This window comes from Microcaecilia unicolor, chromosome 2 (assembly GCF_901765095.1).
Source record: "Microcaecilia unicolor chromosome 2, aMicUni1.1, whole genome shotgun sequence".
NCBI lineage: Eukaryota > Metazoa > Chordata > Amphibia > Gymnophiona > Siphonopidae > Microcaecilia > Microcaecilia unicolor.
Window position 1 is genome coordinate 513,584,866 of NC_044032.1, and position 19,407 is coordinate 513,604,272.

General features: G+C 45.8%; 1 protein-coding gene across 1 annotated transcript in view; it reads left to right on the plus strand.

The window, feature by feature from the left end:
* Positions 1–19,407, plus strand: part of NCAPG (non-SMC condensin I complex subunit G) — a 260,290-nt gene that overhangs the window by 38,844 nt on the left and 202,039 nt on the right. Inside the window, 4 exon segments of the mRNA XM_030191225.1 lie at positions 244–389; positions 3,194–3,278; positions 4,091–4,283; positions 9,292–9,441. Of these exon segments, the coding sequence (XP_030047085.1) occupies positions 244–389; positions 3,194–3,278; positions 4,091–4,283; positions 9,292–9,441 (574 nt within the window).

Sequence of the window (19,407 nt, forward strand, 5' to 3'; positions counted from 1 at the left end):
TAGAAACATTAAAATTAAGGTTCATTTTGTCCATGTTTAGAATTTGCAACAAAAAAGTTCCGTCATTGGAACTTTGTTACTTAAAAATGTGTCTGAACTCTAGGCAAATGTTTCCCATTTTTCCCAAATACTATATTATGGTAGATTTTCTTTTAGATCATAATAAACAGTGATAGTACTTTTACCCTCATTATGGTTTTCAGTTATGATGCTATATGCTAAGAGAAATTATTTGTCTTTTAGCTTACTTACTTTTACTTGAAAATGACTCCAATCCGGAAGTGAGGCGTGCTGTTTTGTCCTGTATTGCTCCATCTGCCAAGACACTGCCTCAAATTGTAGGCCGCACTATGGATATAAAGGATGTTGTCAGAAAACTAGCATATCAGGTGAATAAGATCTTCAAATTCTGGGCTGACTTGATGGATCATTAGCAGTTTTTGTATGCTACTGTTTAGAAGGTCCATGTTCTGTTTTCAGGCTTGATTTTCATTTCTTGCATTGACTGCAAGATCCTGTGAAGGTTGTGTTTGTAGACTGTAGTGTTTGTTACTAATGCTGTCTAGCTATAGCTGCAGTGTATTTGTATCACATTTCAAAGGGAGTGTGATCTATGCTTCCTGATCAGTAATAGTCATAGCATTGGCTTGTCTAAGGTATTTGTGAATGAAGATACAAGGTGCCATTGCCCAAATGGGGGCCATTTTCAACGAAGCTGGAAATGCAAAGGAGAAGATGGAAACTGCCAGACCAAAAATAAAATGACAAAAAAAAAATCTGAATCTTAGCTGCTTAGACTGTAAGATTTAGATCAAGCCCCATTCTGTGTAGTTGATGATCAAACTGCAATTTCTTATGTATTGGATGTGATCAATAATAGTCACGATTATAAAAATGATTTGTTTTAAAAATACATTTTTTTCTTGAAATTTTTACAGACCTATAAATTGGGCAAGACTGATAAAGCTTTCTGATTTGAAATAGTCTCATGCATAAAAGTTTAATGGCTTAATTTGAATCTAGTTGTGCTTATTACTCTTTCCAAACTGAAATGGCTATCACTGTGAAACTTGAGGCACCTTTACCAAAGTGTGTTAAGCAGCTAGCATAGATTTTTACATATTAGCGTGGACTTGAGCTAATGTCTACTGGACATTAAAACCAGCAGCATAGGACAAAATATGTGCTAGCTACTTAACATGGGTAGGGGGTGGGATCTGGGTGTGACTTGAGTGGGTTGTAGTTGTGGCTGGCTGTGACATCATGCAGGACAATACTGCATGCTAGCGGTCACGACTGACGATCTCATGGCTGGACTTACCACCTCAAGAGGATACGATAAATACAGCTGTGCTACCAGCAATCTGGTAGCGCTACAACAGCCCAGTTGCCAAAGGTTCATGGCCCACACCTTCAGTCTGCTTCCATGATCTCCTTGATGGCATCACCAAACCCCCCAACATTACATCTCTTCACTTGCCCCACCCACAAGTTGCAAGGCAATCCTCCATCCCTACAGCTTATCTGGACATAGTCCATGGTGTAGTGGGTTGGGATGGGAGAGGTCCCCCTCTATTCCTGCCCTATCCAACTCATGACTCAAAATGGCTGCCATGACCCTTAGCAGTAGTCTTTCGGTAGGATGCTCCCTAGCATTAGTACCACGAGACTACTGCTAAGAGTCATGATAGCCACTTTGAATTTCAGAGCTGGGCGGGAGTGCAGGGACACTGCTCCCATTTTGTTCCATTAGAGTACAAGGGACCACTTCTGGGTAAGTCCTGGGGGATGGAGTAGAGTGGAGTGGGGGAAAGTTTCCTTGCAAATTATGGGCACAGTGTGGTTCAGGAAGAGGGGCATATCGGTGGTAGCCAGTTGGAGGGAGGGTGCAATTGGAGGGGGGGGATTGTGGGAGTTAAAATAGGTAATCAGATGTGGAGAGCACTACCATGGCACTTTTGTGAATATTTTCTTTATTTATGCATGTGTGCTTGTATAATGTTACAATACCTGTAGTGCCAGATAGCGTGGGCCCCTGCTCTGTCACTGCATGTAATACAGGGCAGATGCTGGATATGCTGTACAGGCTTTGCAGTTATTGTGCGTTAGTTTTTGCAACTAATACATAGTAAGTGCAAAACCTTACCACACGTTAGTAAAAGAGTGCCTTAGTTTAAAACACTATTTTCCAAATAGAATTTGTCAAAATAGAGGTCATTCCTTAAATCTGTGAAAAAAATGTAAAAAACTATTTCATTGCTGTGTAGTCTGAAACTATTTATTTATTTGTTACATTTGTATCCCACATTTTCCCATCTATTTGCAGGCTCAATGTGGCTTACGTAGCGCCAGAGAGGTGTTACAGGCTCCGGGGTAAACAAATACAAGGTGATGTGTTAGGATAGGTTCATGTGGTAGGACCACATAAAAGACTCGTTCAGTGGAAGAGTTGTGTAATGTCCATTATGATCTTTTGTGATGTTGTGTCGCAGGGATCAGCCATTTATGTTGGATCGGTAGGGTATGCCTTTTTAATCAGGTGAGTTTTTAGTGTTTTTCTGAAGTGTAGGTGGTCGTACGTGGTTTTCAAGGCTTTTGACAGTGCATTCCACAGTTGTGCGCTGATGTACGAAAAACTGGATGCGTAGATTGATTTATATTTGAGTCCTTTGCATCGTGGGTAGCGTAGATTTAGGTACGTTGATTCGGATGTATTTGTGGTTGGTAGATCAGGTCTGTCATATATTCCAGTGCTTCACCATAGATAAATTTTGTGAACCATAGTACAGATTTTGAAGGCAATGTGTTCTTTGATTAGAAGCCAGTGAAGTTTTTCGCGGACGGGTTTTGCGCTTTCAAATCGTGTTTTTCCGAAGATGAGTCTTGCTGCCATATTTTGCGCGGTCTGAAGTTTCTTTAAGGTTTGTTCTTTGCATCCCGCATAGATTCCATTGCAATAGTCTAGATGGCTTAGTACCATTGATTGTATCAGGTTGTGAAAGGTTTCCCTCGGGAAGAATTGTTTTACGCGTTTGAGTTTCCACATTGAGTAGAACATCTAAGTATGGTTGATACAGCAGGAAATACTTTGCAGTATGCTGAGGACTATGCCATTTTAGGGCCTTGAGAAAGTTGACTATAGTATCTCAAAATATAATTTAAAATAAAAAAAAAACCAACTTTTATTTTAAAGGTTCTGTCAGAAAAGATTCATATGCGAGCTTTGTCTATTGCGCAGAGAGTTCAACTTTTGCAGCAAGGACTAAATGATAGATCAGGTAAGATTTTTCCTGCTTATTTTTCATAATAGTTGAGGCACCAGTCCTCAAGAATTTGACCAAAAACTTGTTAAATTAAGTTACTAGCATGAAGTACAAGCATTTACTGTGTAGTATCCCCTGCCCCTAGCCTGGTGTGCCAAGTATATCTCATTTTTCTTTACTTCCCTTCATTCCTACATCTTTGCATTCTGTTCCTCTCCCTTTGGTTCTTTTTTTCTCTTAATCAGAGTATTAACTCCGCAAATATTCCATGTAGTCATCTTTAAGGCAATCATCAGGACGAGGGATCTTTGGCAAGGCTATGAACCTTTCCACACTGGGCAGACATTTGAACACACTTAATTACAGTTAAATATAGTGAGACAGCAAAATGGTATGGGTGCACAAAGAAAGTAAGCATGACAAAAGCACTACACATCCAACCCTTCCCCCACCATATACTCAAACTTTCCATTCCTGCTGAAAAATGTATAAACTGAACTCTCCTGAATCCCTCCCCCTTACAAGAAATGTGTGTCCATAAAAATTCACAAGCCCCTCAAGAATAATGAAAACAGTCCCCCCCCCCCCATTATATCACCAGCAGTAGACCATCAATCATGGTCTCTCATAAACAGATATTTTTTAACTTTTCACTGTAAATGTGAAGAGGTGTCCATTGTGCCAACTCCATCACTCAATAATACTTAGATTGCATGCAAGGAATTGATCTCCTGTCTAGGATGGCATACAGCTCCTCTATTACAGGTGCTTTAAATAGTTAACATATTTTCATGTATGAGAATGTAAATGTGTTCCTGTTTGAGCAGATGCTGTGAAGGAGGTAATGCAAAAGAAACTGCTTCAAGCCTGGCTACGTTTCTGTGACGGGGATGTTCTAGAATTACTTCATCGTTTGGATGTTGAAAACTGCTCTGAAGTGGCCATCTCAGCACTTAATGTTATGTTTGCCTTGTCACCTATTAATGAGCTGGTACAAAATTGCAAAAATCTTGATGACAGGTAAATATTTTTCATATAATGAAAAGCTAATGTTCATTGCTTTAAAAAAAGAAATTTTACGTCTGTAATTACAGCTCTAATCCTAAGTGTTGCTAGTCTCAGCAAAGATGATTCTGTACCATATTAAAAATAGAATCCTGGTTTTAAAATAATCTTGTGGTTTGCCACGATTTTCAAAAGCAAATAGCATGCATTTAATATTTATGTTTTGGAAAATGTTTTGATATTTGTTGCTGCCTTCCTTTTCATCTAGCTAGACCAGGGGTTCTTAACCCAGTCCTCAGGACACACCTAGCCAGTTGTGTTTTTAGGACATCCATAATGAATATGCACGATAGAGATCTTTATACAATGAAGGCAGTGCATGCAAATTTATCTTATGTATGTTCATTGTGGATATCCTGACTGTGTTGAGAACCCCAGAGCTAGAACAATACAAACCAGGAGTTATGTCCTCCAACCAGCAGATGGGAGATTGAGGAAAAACTGACAGGTTTCTAGTGTCATCACCGGTATAAGTATAGGTGTAGCCTGGAGCTAGTCTGTATTTCTCTATCTCCAGCAGATGGTGCAAGTTGGACTGGTACAGCTATCTAGTTCGTTTGTTTTAATTTTTGGAGGCCTGACTCCCACGAACAGTGAGCTGGTAGTAGAGTCCTTGGGCTGCATCTTTGCCCAGGGGTATAGGTCTATGGACTGTTCTCTTGTGGCTTAGCAGGTGTGTATGTGTGTTTCTTTTTTTTTTTTTTTTTCAGGTAGCTGTCTGCTTTGAGCCCTCACCTGCAGACTTTTGCTCACTAGAGAGGCTGACACAGGCTCCATGAGAACCCTGCTATTGGGGATAGGGCCAGTTTACGTCCTTTCCACCCCTTCCCCATATGCCCCTTATCTGGAGTCTCCAAAAAAAAAAAAAAAATTGGGGGGAGGGGGGGTTCCTCTCTGTGGCAGAAGCTGGATAAGTACTGGTGGAGGGGATTTCAAGGATGCCTGTAAAATATGTTGTCGGGAGCAGTCAGTGTTGGGGATACCCTGGAGGTGATAGGAAGCTGCAAGTTGAGTTAAGAGCACCCCTCCTGCCTTCACCTGATGCCTGTGTTGGAACAGGGCCTGCCATTTCCTGCAGGTAGTTCTTCTTCACCTTTGTTGTGCACATGACAGGTATAGATAATGTGCAGGTGGATTTTCTCATTTGTAGTACATTAGATCTTGGGGTGGGGGGGGGGAGGTGCTCAGCAATGAGGCGTTCCAGAGCATTATGGACAGATGAGATATTCACTATATGGACTTGATGGCATTGTCTGAAAATTACAGTGTTTTCAGGTTCTTTAATTGCAGGAAAGAGTAGGATTCCAGTGGGATTAATGTTAATTTAGCCATCGTTCCTCTACTAGTGCCTTGGTCTGTTGTTCTGTACTTTGATTAGTCAAGTTGTTTGTCGAATAGAGGATCAAATATCATTAGTCATGGTAGTGGGTCTAGACTGACCAAAGAGACCATTCTGCGGTTCAAGAGAGAAGACTCTCTTCAGATTATGTCCTCCAGGAGACTGATCAGAAACGTCTATTTGGCCACAGTGGTTGCTACTATGTTGAAGTACCATAGGAGATCTCCCTCCATGGTGTACATTTGGTTCTTGAGGTTGTGTTTGAGCTGTGGTGCAGACACATTTCAGTATTACCTTGGAAGTGTGTTCCCAGAGTTCTTGGCCTTTCCACGGGGTCAAGGAAAAGGATCTAATTTTAAATTTGTTGAAGGCCCAAGTGGTGGCTATTGCATGCTAAAGGGGACTGCGTCCAGGGTGTTTAAATCATGGTCTATCCTATTGTGATGTGGTTCATCAAGGGATGAAATACTCCTCTGCACTTGAAGAAAGTGATTACACTGTGGGATCTATATATGGTCTACAGGCCTTATCCCCTGCCCTATTGAAGTCCTTAAGATACTTGTCAATCAAAGATTGTAAAGGTTTTTTTAAATGCTGACTTCCGCTGGCTAAAATAAGCCCATATATTCAGTGCTGGGCCACCATAGGACACAGGCACTGAATATCCAGTTCATCGGCATTGACTAGAAATTATACGACCATTCTTCAATGCTGTACCCAACAAGGCAGCTATTTATGTGGTCCTACTTGCCCAGTTAGCTAAGCAGACGCTGGAACTGAATATCACCGGTACCTGCATAATTGCTGGCTCTTCTAATGGACTCTTAATCTAAGTTTATTTACCTGGGGCAATAAAGTGTTAAGTGACTTGCAACACAAACAGCAAAGGTGATCCAAGGAAGGAAGAACATGTAGGAGTTCACCAAAGCAAAATTTTATTGAAGAGGGACCCAGCTCAGCCGAATTTTGGCATTGCCTTCATCAGAAGTCACCAGATTCTTCAAAACAAAACTTAAAAGGTTCACTTCAGCAGAAAAACTCATCTGATGAATGTGGAATTGTCTCCCCTCCCCTTCCTTGGATCTCCTTTGCTGTTTGTGTTGCTATGTGTGCTATTGCAGAGGTTTTCCTTTTATTTTGTGGCTGTGTTAAATGACTTAAGAAGATAAGAATAGCCATATCGGGTCAGACCAATGGTCCATGTAGTCCACTATCCTGTTTCCAGCAGTGGCCAATCGTGGACACAAGTACCTGGCAGAAACCCAAATAGTAGCATCATTCCGTGTTATCAATCCAATAAAAGAAGTTACAGTGAGGGTTACTGAAGGTGTTTGGTCACTCTGCATGCTTTTGCCCACTGCCCCTGTTTTCTTTCTGTAGCAATTTTGTTTCACATTTCTATAAGTTTAGATCTTTTCCATATGTTATGCACATTTTACTATCCATGGGGGAAAACAATTTTTGAAAAGTATGGTATTTACATATGTAAATTATCTGAAAATTTCCCTCCTTTTTTCCTGAATGAAAGAAATCACTGGAAATAACAATATGCATACTTTTACCTGTATGAAAAGGAAGGCTGACTTGACTATAGTTAGGTTGATGAAGGCAATAATGCCCATAACTTGACATGCTCAAAACTTCGAGTGCTGTGAGAGGACTTCCAGAGAGGGAGAGATCTTCACTGGTAAGAATTTGCTGGGAAATTGTTCTTAAACTTGGGGAAATACTTTTTAATTTCCTCCTGCTCATCCCCAGCCCAGTCTCTGATTTTTATAGGCCCTTGAGCCAGTTAGGAGGCTACAAATTTACGCTGGGGTTTACTAAGCTGCTAGCATGGCTGGCTGTGCGCTAGTGCTGGCAAAGCCCATTCACTTTCAGTGGACTGTGTTGGCAATGCTGCACAGACCCCCTAATTAGGGTATCTTTCTATTAGCTAGTAATTAGCTCTTAGAAATCTAGTCTACTTAGATCCATATAGGGGAACTTATAACATTAAAAATAATAATAAAAACTATATTAGCATAACCTATCATATAACTAGCAATCTTAGGGGGGCTTTAGTTTACATATTCCCACTCCATTAGCAAGCTAATTAAGAAATCACCAATAAGATGCAATCCAGCAGTGAAATGGGGGCTACCCAGTCTTTTGCACTGAGTATCACATGTTTGATTATCTCCCAGTTGGTGAGAAGTTGTATGTATGTACTCTGTGCAAAGAGGAAGTAGCACTCAAGGAACAAGTCCAATCTCTGGAGGCTAGAATAGCAAACTTGGAGGAGTTGAGACACAGAGAGGTATATAGAGGAGGCCTACAAGACATAGTGGAGAAGTCACACTTCTAGTCTGACAACCTCTGGCTGCCATGGAGGAGAAAGGTCTTCTGAAGGGAGAGCATCACTATGGAGAGGCAGGAAGTGATCCTGAAGCCAGGATCTGCCCTGCAGGTGATGCAATATCCTGTTGCACCAAGGATGTATCTCCAGGGGCTTCTGCCCGGGAGGGAAGGATTAGGACGGCCATTGTATTTGGAGACTGGACCATTAGGCATGTAGATAGGTGGGTGACTGGTGGATGTGAGGATCACTTGGTCAGTTGCCTGGCTGATGTGAAGGTGGCTGACCTCATGCTTCATCTAGTATGTTTTTAGACAGTGCCAGGGAGAAGCCTGATCTCTTGCTACATGTGGGTACTAGCAACATAGGAAAATGTGGGAGGGTGTTTCTGGAAACCAAATTTAGGATCTTAGGTAGAGAGTTGAAATCCAGTACCTCCAGGGTAGCATTATCAGAAGTGCTCCCCATTTTGTGTGCAGGACCCAAGAGACAGGCAGAGCTCTGGAGTCTCAATGCATGGATGAGGTGAGGGTGCAGGGAGGAGGGTTTTTGATTTTGTTAGGAACTGGGCAACATTCTGGGAAAGGGGGAGCATATTATGGAAAGATGTCAACTGCTGAGCAAGTTGTAAATAGGAAAAACAAACATTTTTTGAAATGTATGTATGCAGATGCCAGAAGCCTAAGAAATAAGGTGGGAGTTTGAATATATTGCACTAAATGAAAAGATACATATAATAGGCATCTCTGAGACCTTGATGGAAAGAAGATAACCAATGAGACACCGTCTTACCAGGGTACAAATTATATCACAGTGAGAGGATGGATCGAATTGGTGGAGGGGTTAGCATACATGGTCACAATCAAACTGTCAAGAGAGGCGTGTAAGATGTGGTGCAAAAACACTTGTAAAACATGAGAAAGCATTCCCACACTTGTCAGACAGAGACCTGAAGACAGCCACCATAAAATGTGATTAAGCATCATCTCCTATGGTGTTTCACTTTTTGGCCAGCCTCTATGTTCTCCTGCCTGTATTGCAGGTGTTATTCGTTTAATTCATGATGGAACTGTGTTTTGTTGTGTGGTTTTTTTTTTTTTTTTGTCACAATGTTATCTGTATTATGGTTATTCCTGCTATGCATGGACTTGGATGGTCACAGTATCTTCAGCCAGGGGCCACATTGTGTATGGACATTTTGCTAGCAAATTTCATAGTGATATAGTGCTCTTTTGATTCACTGATATGTTTAGTTTTCTTTCTTTTCTTTTTTTTTTTTTTTTAAGCAAACTGATTCCAGTTGAAAATCTGACTCCTGAAAATGTTCTGTATTGGAAATCTCTTTGTGAGTACCTAAAATCAAAAGGAGAAGAGGGTGAAACTGCATTAGAACAGATTTTACCAGAACCAGCTGTTTATGCAGAGTATTTACTTAGGTAAGAACGTAGTAATAGTAAATATTTGTTTCCTTTGATATGGTTGCCTGGTCAGTTATTCCAGGGAAAATTCTGCATATAAATAGAATTCTGTGCACAGTATTTTACATTTTTGCAAAGTTCTGCATGCTTTGTATTTGTTAAAGTAACACAATATATAAATCACCTGTTCCTAGGAAAATTCTGCACAAAAATATTTAGAATCTTGCGTGTGTATCTGGAAAATAGTTTTGTGCAGAATGTCCTTAGGAGTACACTGGAGAAGTAGATAATAAGCCATCCTGTATTATCTCACCTGCCAAGCTCAACCTTTCTCCATTCCTTCTGTCTTCATGACCCATCCAAGTCAGACTCCCTCCACTCTGTGTTCTCCAGTCTAGTCCTACTCTATGCCCACCCACTTTGTTCTTTTCTGCAAAATCCTTTTGCCTTCTCTCTCCTGCCCAGAATGCTAGGTGGTTTCTCGCCTCTCTCCAGGCTGCTCTGACTTTTCTCTGCAGTGCTTCTCTGTGCATTCTTACTTTCTCCCCAAACCCTTTCCATCCATGTGCTTGCCTGTTACTCACTCACACCCCCCTCAACCTTTTTGCTTCTTTCATGTTCTTCTATTCTTTCCTCCATGCCTCTCTATTGCAGGGCCCACCCAAAGGTCTCTGATTTGTGAACCTTCAGCCCCTAGGGCTGCTCAAAGCCCCCCCTTCATGTCCAGCATCTCTACTTCTTTCCTTTTCTTTCCTAGCTCTCCGCCCCCCCCCCCCCCGCCCAAAGATATCCACATTCTCCGAGGACAAGCAAGCTGCTTGTTCTCACAACTGGTGACGTCCGCGGCAGCCCCCACCAACCGGAAGAAGCTTCGTGGGCGGTCCGCACGCAGGGCACGCCCACCGCGCATGCGCGGCCTTCTTCCCGCCCGTGCGTGACCGTTCCCGCCAGTCTTTTCTTTTCCGCGCCTGGAGAGAGTCGTGTTTACCGCTCTCCATTAGTCAGCCCCGGAAAACCGTCGCGTTGTTCGCGAACCTTCGTTATTTTTCAGTTCCTTCGTTGCGTGTTCCCCAAAAGCTTTTCTCTTTTGTTAAAAAAAAAAAAAAGAACGAGCTGTTTTTTCCCTTGTTTCTAGCGGGGGCGTCGCGTTGCGGTCTTGTGGCCGCGCGGTTCAGTTGTTTTTCAAGGTGTGATTTTACCGCCACCATCGACGACTTTGATTTCGCCGACGCGATTTTTCCGTCGATGTCCTCGAAGGTCCCGAGTGGATTTAAGAAGTGTGGTCGGTGCGGCCGGCCTATCTCGCAGACCGACACCCACGCTTGGTGCCTCCAGTGCCTCGGGCCGGAGCACGATACCAAGTCGTGTACTTTGTGTCTTGGTCTCCGGAAACGGACTCAAGTTGCGAGGCAAGTTCTTTGGGACCGTCTTTTTGGAACTTGTGCCGGCCCCTCGACGTCGACCTCGACGGCATCGGTATCGACGGCCGGTTCTTCGATACCGGTATCGATGTCCGCGAAATCGGCACCGATGGCATCGTCCCCAGGAGTACAGGGCCCGCCGGTCCTCCGGTGACGGTAGGGGTGAGAGGCCGCGTGGGCAATCGGCCCCGGTCACTCCCTCTGCTCATGGCCCTCGGGACCGAACCCTGTCTGACCCAGCCCCTCGAGACCGAGGGGGATCGACCTCCTCCTCCTCCACTCCACCTGGCGCCGATGACGGGCACCGCAAAAAACCAAAGAAGCACCGTCATCGGTCGCCATCGATGCACCCGTCCCTCGGCGCCGGAGAGGAGTCGACGCCGAGTAAGCGTCGAGAGGAAAGGTCCCCCTCGATAGTGGAGGTACCGAAGCGTCAGGGTCCCAGCACTTCGGTGCAGTCTCCTGGACCCGAGCAACTTCCGGCACCGATGCCTCTACCGGCCCCCCCGTCTTTCCCGGCAGCGGGCCTGGACGAGTGCCTCCGAGCCATCCTTCCGGGGATCCTGGAAGGGCTGATGCGCCAGGCTGTGCCGGTGCCGGGGGTGCTTGCGCCCTCGGCGCCGTTGACTGTGGCGCCGGCGAGCTCTAGCCCGGTGTCGAGGCCTTCGACACCGACGCCGCTTGCGGCGCCGGTCTCGACCGCCACGCAGGTGGAGTCCCCGTCGACGTCGATGGAGGGAGCTTCGTCCCCGCCGGCGCGGGAGTCCACTGCTCGACGACACTGAGGCCTCGGTGCCTCGACGTCGAGCCGGGCCCGGTTGAGGACTCAGCTGCATGAGCTTATGTCCGATACCGAGGAAGAGGCCTCGTGGGGGGAGGAGGAGGACCCCAGATATTTCTCCTCGGAGGAGTCTGAGGGCCTTCCCTCCGACCCCACGCCTTCACCAGAGAGAAAGCTCTTGCCTCCTGAGAGCCTCTCCTTTGCCTCCTTCGTCAGGGATATGTCTATTTGCATTCTCTTTCCCGTGGTCTCTGTGGATGAGCTGAGGGCTGAGATGCTCGAGGTCCTCGACTATCCATCACCACCCAGAGAGTCCTCCACGGTGCCGTTGCACAATGTCCTCAAAGAGACACTGCTTCGGAACTGGATGCGACCATTATCTAATCCCACCATCCCCAAGGAAGCAGAGTCCCAGTACAGAATCCACTCGGACCCAGAGTTAATGCGGCCCCAATTGCCTCATGACTCGGCAGTCGTGGATTCTGCTCTCAAGAGAGCACGGAGTTCGAGGGATACCGCCTCGGCGCCCCCGGGGCGGGAGTCTCGCACTCTGGACTCGTTTGGGAGGAAGGTCTACCAATCTTCCATGCTCGTGACCCGCATCCAGTCTTACCAGCTCTACACGAGCATCCACGTGCGGAACAATGTGAAGCAACTGGCGGACCTGGTTGACAAGCTCCCGCCGGAGCAGTCCAGGCCTTTTCAGGAGGTGGTCAGGCAGCTGAAGGCGTGCAGAAAGTTCCTGTCCAGGGGTATATATGACACCTGTGACGTGGCATCTCTTGCTGCGGCCCAAGGTATAGTGATGCGCAGGCTCTCATGGCTGCGTGCCTCTGACCTGGACACCCGCACCCAGCAGAGACTGGCCGACGTCCCTTGCCGGGGGTATAACATTTTTGGCGAGAAGGTCGAGCAGCTGGTGGACCAACTGCATCAGCGGGAAACCGCCCTTGACAAGCTCTCCCACCGGGCGCCTTCAGCATCCACCTCAGCAGGTGAACGTTTTTCCCGGGCTCGGCAGGCTGCGCCCTATGCCTTTACCAAGCGTAGGTACACCCAGCCGGCCCGAAGGCCTCGTCAGGCACAGGGACAGCCCCAGCGCGCTCGTTCTCGTCAACAGCATGCGCCTAAGCAGCCCCCTGTGCCTCCACAGCAAAAGCCGGGGACGGGCTTTTGACTGGATCCATGGGAACATAACCGCCCTCAAAGTGTCCGTACCGGACGATCTGCCGGTCGGAGGGAGGTTAAAATTTTTTCACCAAAGGTGGCCTCTCATAACCTCCGACCAGTGGGTTCTCCAAATAGTGCGGTGCGGATATGCCCTGAATTTGGCCTCCCTGCCACCAAATTGTCCTCCGGGAGCTCAATCCTTCAGCTCCCACCACAAGCAGGTACTTGCAGAGGAACTCTCCGCCCTTCTCAGCGCCAATGCGGTCGAGCCCGTACCACCCGGGCAGGAAGGGCAGGGATTCTATTCCAGGTACTTCCTTGTGGAAAAGAAAACAGGGGGGATGCGTCCCATCCTAGACCTGAGAGGCCGGAACAAATTCCTGGTCAAAGAAAAGTTCAGGATGCTTTCCTTGGGCACCCTTCTGCCAATGATTCAGAAAAACGATTGGCTATGTTCCCTGGATTTAAAGGACGCATACACTCATATCCCGATACTGCCAGCTCACAGACAGTATCTCAGATTCTGCCTGGGCACACGGCACTTTCAGTATTGTGTGCTGCCCTTTGGGCTCGCCTCTGCCCCACGGGTGTTTACAAAGTGCCTCGTGGTGATTGCGGCGTATCTACGCAAGCTGGGACTGCACGTGTTCCCATATCTCGACGATTGGCTGGTCAAGAACACCTCAGAGGCAGGAGCTCTCCGGTCCATGCAGTGCACTATTCACCTCCTGGAGCTGCTGGGGTTTGTGATAAATTACCCAAAGTCCCATCTCCAGCCAGCCCAGTCTCTGCTGAATACTCAGACGGCTCAGGCCTTCCTTCCCGAAGCGAGGGCCAACAACCTCCTGTCCCTGGCTTCCCAGACCAGAGCGTCTCAGCAGATCACAGCTCGGCAGCTGTTGAGACTTCTGGGTCATATGGCCTCCACAGTTCATGTGACTCCCATGGCTCGTCTTCACATGAGATCTGCTCAATGGACCCTAGCTTCCCAGTGGTTTCAAGCCACCGGGAATCTAGAAGATGTCATCCGACTCTCCACCAGTTGCCGCACTTCACTGCATTGGTGGACCGTTCGGACCAATTTGACCCTGGGACGTCCATTCCAAATTCCACAGCCCACGAAAGTGCTGACGACGGATGCATCTCGCCTGGGGTGGGGAGCTCATGTCGATGGGCTTCACACCCAGGGACTGTGGTCCCTCCAGGAAAAGGATCTTCAGATCAACCTCCTGGAGCTCCGAGCGATCTGGAACGCACTGAAGGCTTTCAGAGATTGGCTGTCCTGTCAAATTATCCAAATTCGGACAGACAATCAGGTTGCAATGTATTACATCAACAAGCAGGGGGGCACCGGATCTCGCCCCCTGTGTCAGGAAGCCGTCGGGATGTGGCGTTGGGCTTGCCAGTTCGGCATGCTCCTCCAAGCCACATACCTGGCAGGCGTAAACAACAGTCTGGCCGACAGACTGAGCAGAGTCATGCAACCGCACGAGTGGTCGCTCCATTCCAGAGTGGTACGCAAGATCTTCCGAGAGTGGGGCACCCCCTCGGTGGACCTTTTCGCCTCTCAGACCAACCACAAGCTGCCTCTGTTCTGTTCCAGACTTCAGACACATGGCAGGCTAGCGTCGGATGCCTTTCTCCTTCATTGGGGGACCGGCCTCCTGTATGCTTATCCTCCCATACCTTTGGTGGGGAAGACCTTACTGAAGCTCAAGCAAGACCGCGGCACCATGATTCTGATCGCGCCCTTTTGGCCCCGTCAGATCTGGTTCCCTCTTCTTCTGGAGTTGTCCTCCGAAGAACCGTGGAGATTGGAGTGTTTTCCGACTCTCATTTCGCAGAACGACGGAGCGTTGCTGCACCCCAACCTTCAGTCTCTGGCTCTCACGGCCTGGATGTTGAGGGCGTAGACTTCGCTGCGTTGGGTCTGTCTGAGGGTGTCTCCCATGTCTTGCTTGCCTCTAGGAAGGATTCCACTAAAAAGAGTTACTTTTTCAAGTGGAGGAGGTTTGTCGTTTGGTGTGAGAGCAAGGCCCTAGAACCTCGTTCTTGCCCTGCACAGAACCTGCTTGAATACCTTCTACACTTATCAGAGTCTGGCCTCAAGACCAACTCAGTAAGGAATCACCTTAGTGCGATTAGTGCTTACCATTATCGTGTGGAAGGTAAAGCCATCTCTGGAGAGCCTTTAGTCGTTCGATTCATGAGAGGCTTGCTTTTGTCAAAGCCCCCTATCAAGCCTCCTGCAGTGTCATGGGATCTCAACGTCGTCCTCACCCAGCTGATGAAACCTCCTTTTGAGCCACTGAATACCTGCCATCTGAAGTACTTGACCTGGAAGGTTACTTCAGCTCGTAGGGTCAGTGAGCTTCAAGCCCTGGTAGCTCATGCTCCATATACCAAATTTCATCACAACAGAGTAGTGCTCCGCACCCACCCAAAGTTCCTGCCGAAGGTGGTGTCGGAGTTCCATCTTAACCAGTCAATTGTCTTGCCAACATTCTTTCCCAGACCGCATACCCGCCCTGCTGAACGTCAGTTGCACACATTGGACTGCAAGAGAGCATTGGCCTTCTATTTGGAGCGGACACAGCCCCACAGACAGTCCACCCAATTGTTTGTTTCTTTCGACCCTAACAGGCTAGGGGTCGCTGTCGGGAAACGCACCATCTCCAATTGGCTAGCAGATTGCATTTCCTTCACTTATGCCCAGGCTGGGCTGGCTCTTGAGGGTCATGTCACGGCTCATAGTGTTGGAGCCATGGCAGCGTCAGTGGCCCACTTGAAGTCAGCCACTATTGAAGAGATTTGCAAGGCTGCGACGTGGTCATCTGTCCACACATTCACATCACATTACTGCCTCCAGCAGGATACCCGACGCGACAGTCGGTTCGGGCAGTCGGTGCTGCAGAATCTGTTTGGGGTGTAAATCCAACTCCACCCTCCAGGACCCGAATTTATTCTGGTCAGGTTGCACTCTCAGTTAGTTGTTCTTCGTAGGTCAATTTTCTGTTGTTCCCTCGCCGTTGCGAGGTTAAATTGACCTGGGTTCTTGTTTTGAGTGAGCCTGAGAGCTAGGGATACCCCAGTTGTGAGAACAAGCAGCCTGCTTGTCCTCGGAGAAAGTGAATGATACATACCTGTAGCAGGTGTTCTCTGAGGACAGCAGGCTGATTGTTCTCACTTCCCTCCCTCCTCCCCTTTGGAGTTGCATTTCATCATTTTTGCTTGTCATTCAACTGGCGGGAACGGTCACGCATGGGCGGGAAGACGGCCGCGCATGCGCGGTGGGCGTGCCCTGCGTGCGGACCGCCCGCGAAGCTTCTTCCGGTTGGTGTGGGCTGCCGCGGACGTCACCAGTTGTGAGAACAATCAGCCTGCTGTCCTCGGAGAACACCTGCTACAGGTATGTATCATTCACTTTACCTCCTTCCCTACCTAGTATTGTGCTGCTGCTGACTTCCACCAAGCCAGCACTTAAGCAAAATGAGTTGCTAACGCAGGGCCTTGAACAGGCATTTATGCTTAAGTCCTGTTGCCTCCCTCTCCCTTTGTTCAGGAAGTTGAAGATGTCAGGACATAACAGGCATTAGGTTGGCAATGGATCAGGAACTTGCCCCATAGCTGTGTGTTGGCATATAAGCTGTGCTGAATAAGGCTAAGTTGGTTTATATATATATATGTATGTATATATATGTATATGTATATGTATAATTTAGCTTTCACTCTTATGTTTTGCTCATTTTGTGTATGAAATTGTAATCCACCATGGTATTTCAGTGGAATGTAAATGTAATTATTAAATCTGCTCAGGGTCCCATGGCCGCTGCTCTCATTTTGCTTTATTTAGTACTGCTTCTGACTGTCACTGGGGTGCCAGTGCCACCCCGAGATTTGTTGCCTAGTTGGAAGCCTAGTGTTGGGACCAGCCCTATTCTGTGGATGCTTGTGCTCTCTTGCTCACGCTCTCTTGCTCTCTTCATCCCCGGATCCCTTTCAGTCTTTTATCTGGCACAATCTTCACAAGGAAAGGCTTAAGACACTGAAAGAAACTGAAAATTTACTTGATGGTATGATAGGATTTAAAATTACAAATAGTTAACAGGTTGCTTTATCCAGATTCTCCATATCTTGGGTATCCATTCTATTTCTTAATTGTGCTATACAGGAAATAAATTTCTCCAGAATGTTTCTATTTCATGTAGTTGGTGGTGTTTCCATCATACTAATGTCCTTCAAGCCTGTTTTGGTTTCTCTCTAAACAGTTAATTTTGATATTTCTGTTTTCTTCATATCTGCAGTTTTTGTGCTTCAGCTGTCACTTAGAATTAATTATTGGATCCTATGAATTTAAGTTCTTTTTCTTCTATTAGTGTAGCATGTTCTAGTTTCTTCTTCGTTATCTTTAGTACCTGCTCCGAACTGTGATCTTCATCCTACTGTGGTTTTTAAATATTTGGGGCTTTGATTCCCACTGCAGCTCCTCCTGACCCTGGGTGTCATTCTCTAGTCTAGTTCTCTAGCTACCGTATAACAGTTCAGGCCCTTTCAGGCACCTCTGTAAATCCAGCAGAGAGGGCGTATAGGAGAGGAGATGTTTGTGAAGGGGGAGGAGGGAAGAGAGATGGGGGGATTTGTTACATAAGTATTGCCATACTGGGACAGACCAAAGGTCCATCAAGCCCAGCATCCAACAGTGGCCAATTCAGGTTACAAGTACCTGGCGAGATTCCAGAAAAGTACAATACATTTTATGCTTATCCTACATCTTATCCTATAATGTGTATATGTTGTTGTAATATTTTGTAAGCCACATTGAGCCTGCAAATAGGAGGGAAAATGTGGGATACAAGTGCAGCAAATAAATACATGGAATTTTAATTTTCCATGTAAACCTAGTCCAGACAAATGGATCTTCAACTGTCAAACTGTTTATGGAACCATGACATGAAAAATTGGCCATTCTCAGCATTTTGGATCTGTTACTTTTAGTCACCTTTCCCCAGACACTGTCACATATTGCTTAAAGTTGAACTTATTTGCCGAAATGGGGATTAAATTAAATATTCATATTTTGAATACTGGTGATTCCTCAGGTGGATGATATCAGTTAGGGTTGCCTATATTTCTGTTTTGATCACTAATCTTTATTCTGTCTTCCTAAGAATTGATAAGTCTGACCTACTTTAAGTTGCAAGTAGGAATGAGTTATTAATAGGGTTACCATATGGCTCCAGAAACAGGAGGCCATATTGAGCCAGTCTGGGTTTTACGTCCATTGCTTTCAATGGAAGCAAAACCTGGATTGGATCAATGTGTTTTCTGGAGCCATATGGTAACCCTAGTTATTAGTATTTCCGTTCTGTCAAATATAACCCTCAGGAGATGGCTACATCAACAGTACCTTGACAATGTAGAGTAGTGTCATGGCAGATGTGAGTGAGCCTAGACTTTCCCTCTTACAGTTGGAGAACGTTTGTAAGCTCCATTTTGAGAGGATGCACACGTTTATGCAGCAAAGACCACATGGGATCTGAAAATATTTGAGGCTCTGGAGAAGTATCTAAGATAGCCCAGCCCCTTTTTCTCCCAAATGTGAGTAGGGAATAAGTTGGCTTCTCATGGCTGCTTATCTAGACACTTCCATATGCAATTTAATTGAATAATGAAACAATAATTCTGATAATTGGAGGCTAATCAATTATCAGCTCTACTTGGCAACAGTTAGAATTTACATGTGTATCTTGCCAGGCATATAAAGATGCACATGTAAATTCTAGTACATGGATCTGAAAAGGGGGGCTGGTCATGGTCAAGAATTTGCGTGCACTTATACCATACACCCAGTCTGATAGGCGTGGAGATTTACACCAGGTTTCAGTTGGAGTAAATCCTCGCACCTAAAAGTTAGGTGTGGATCCTGGCACTAGGTTCTGTTCTATAAATGGTGCCCAACTCAGAGCGCCATTTATAAAATAGTGCTTAGCATGGTGCCATTTATAGAATTTAGTCCTTTCTGTGTAAAGTGTTTTGTCTTCCTTTAAAAGGTTTTTAATTCGGCAGTTATTAATTATTTTGGTTTACTTGATTTAACACAGAATCACTGTAAGCATCTGAGTGGCTTACAGTGAATAAGCAAATCACATTATAATGGTTTGTATAAACAATTTCTTATCAGTCAATAGGTGTACACGTCAAACATGCAATATATGTTGGTTGCTTCTCTCTTCTGTGAATAGGTAAGAGAACTTTAATTCAAAAAGGTTTTGTTTGTTGATATTTGTTTATCAAACCATGTTTCCCGCTCTCTTGCCGAAATTGATGTTAATTCAAGCTTGTCCAAGTTCAATCCTCAAGGGCTACAAACAGCCAGATTTTCAGGATTTTTAAAAAATATATTTATTCAGAGCTAAAGCATACCGTACAAAATGCAACTAATCCAGTAAGAAACATTGCTATTACAAAGGATATAATCTGCTTTAAAAGTTACATAGTGTTGAGCGAATGGCAGCACAAACAGAACAAGGTAACAAAAAACAGCATGACCCCTCGCCAAATGTTTTCAAAGAACCCCCTCCCCCCAAAACCTCCCCACCCACAGCTGCTGTC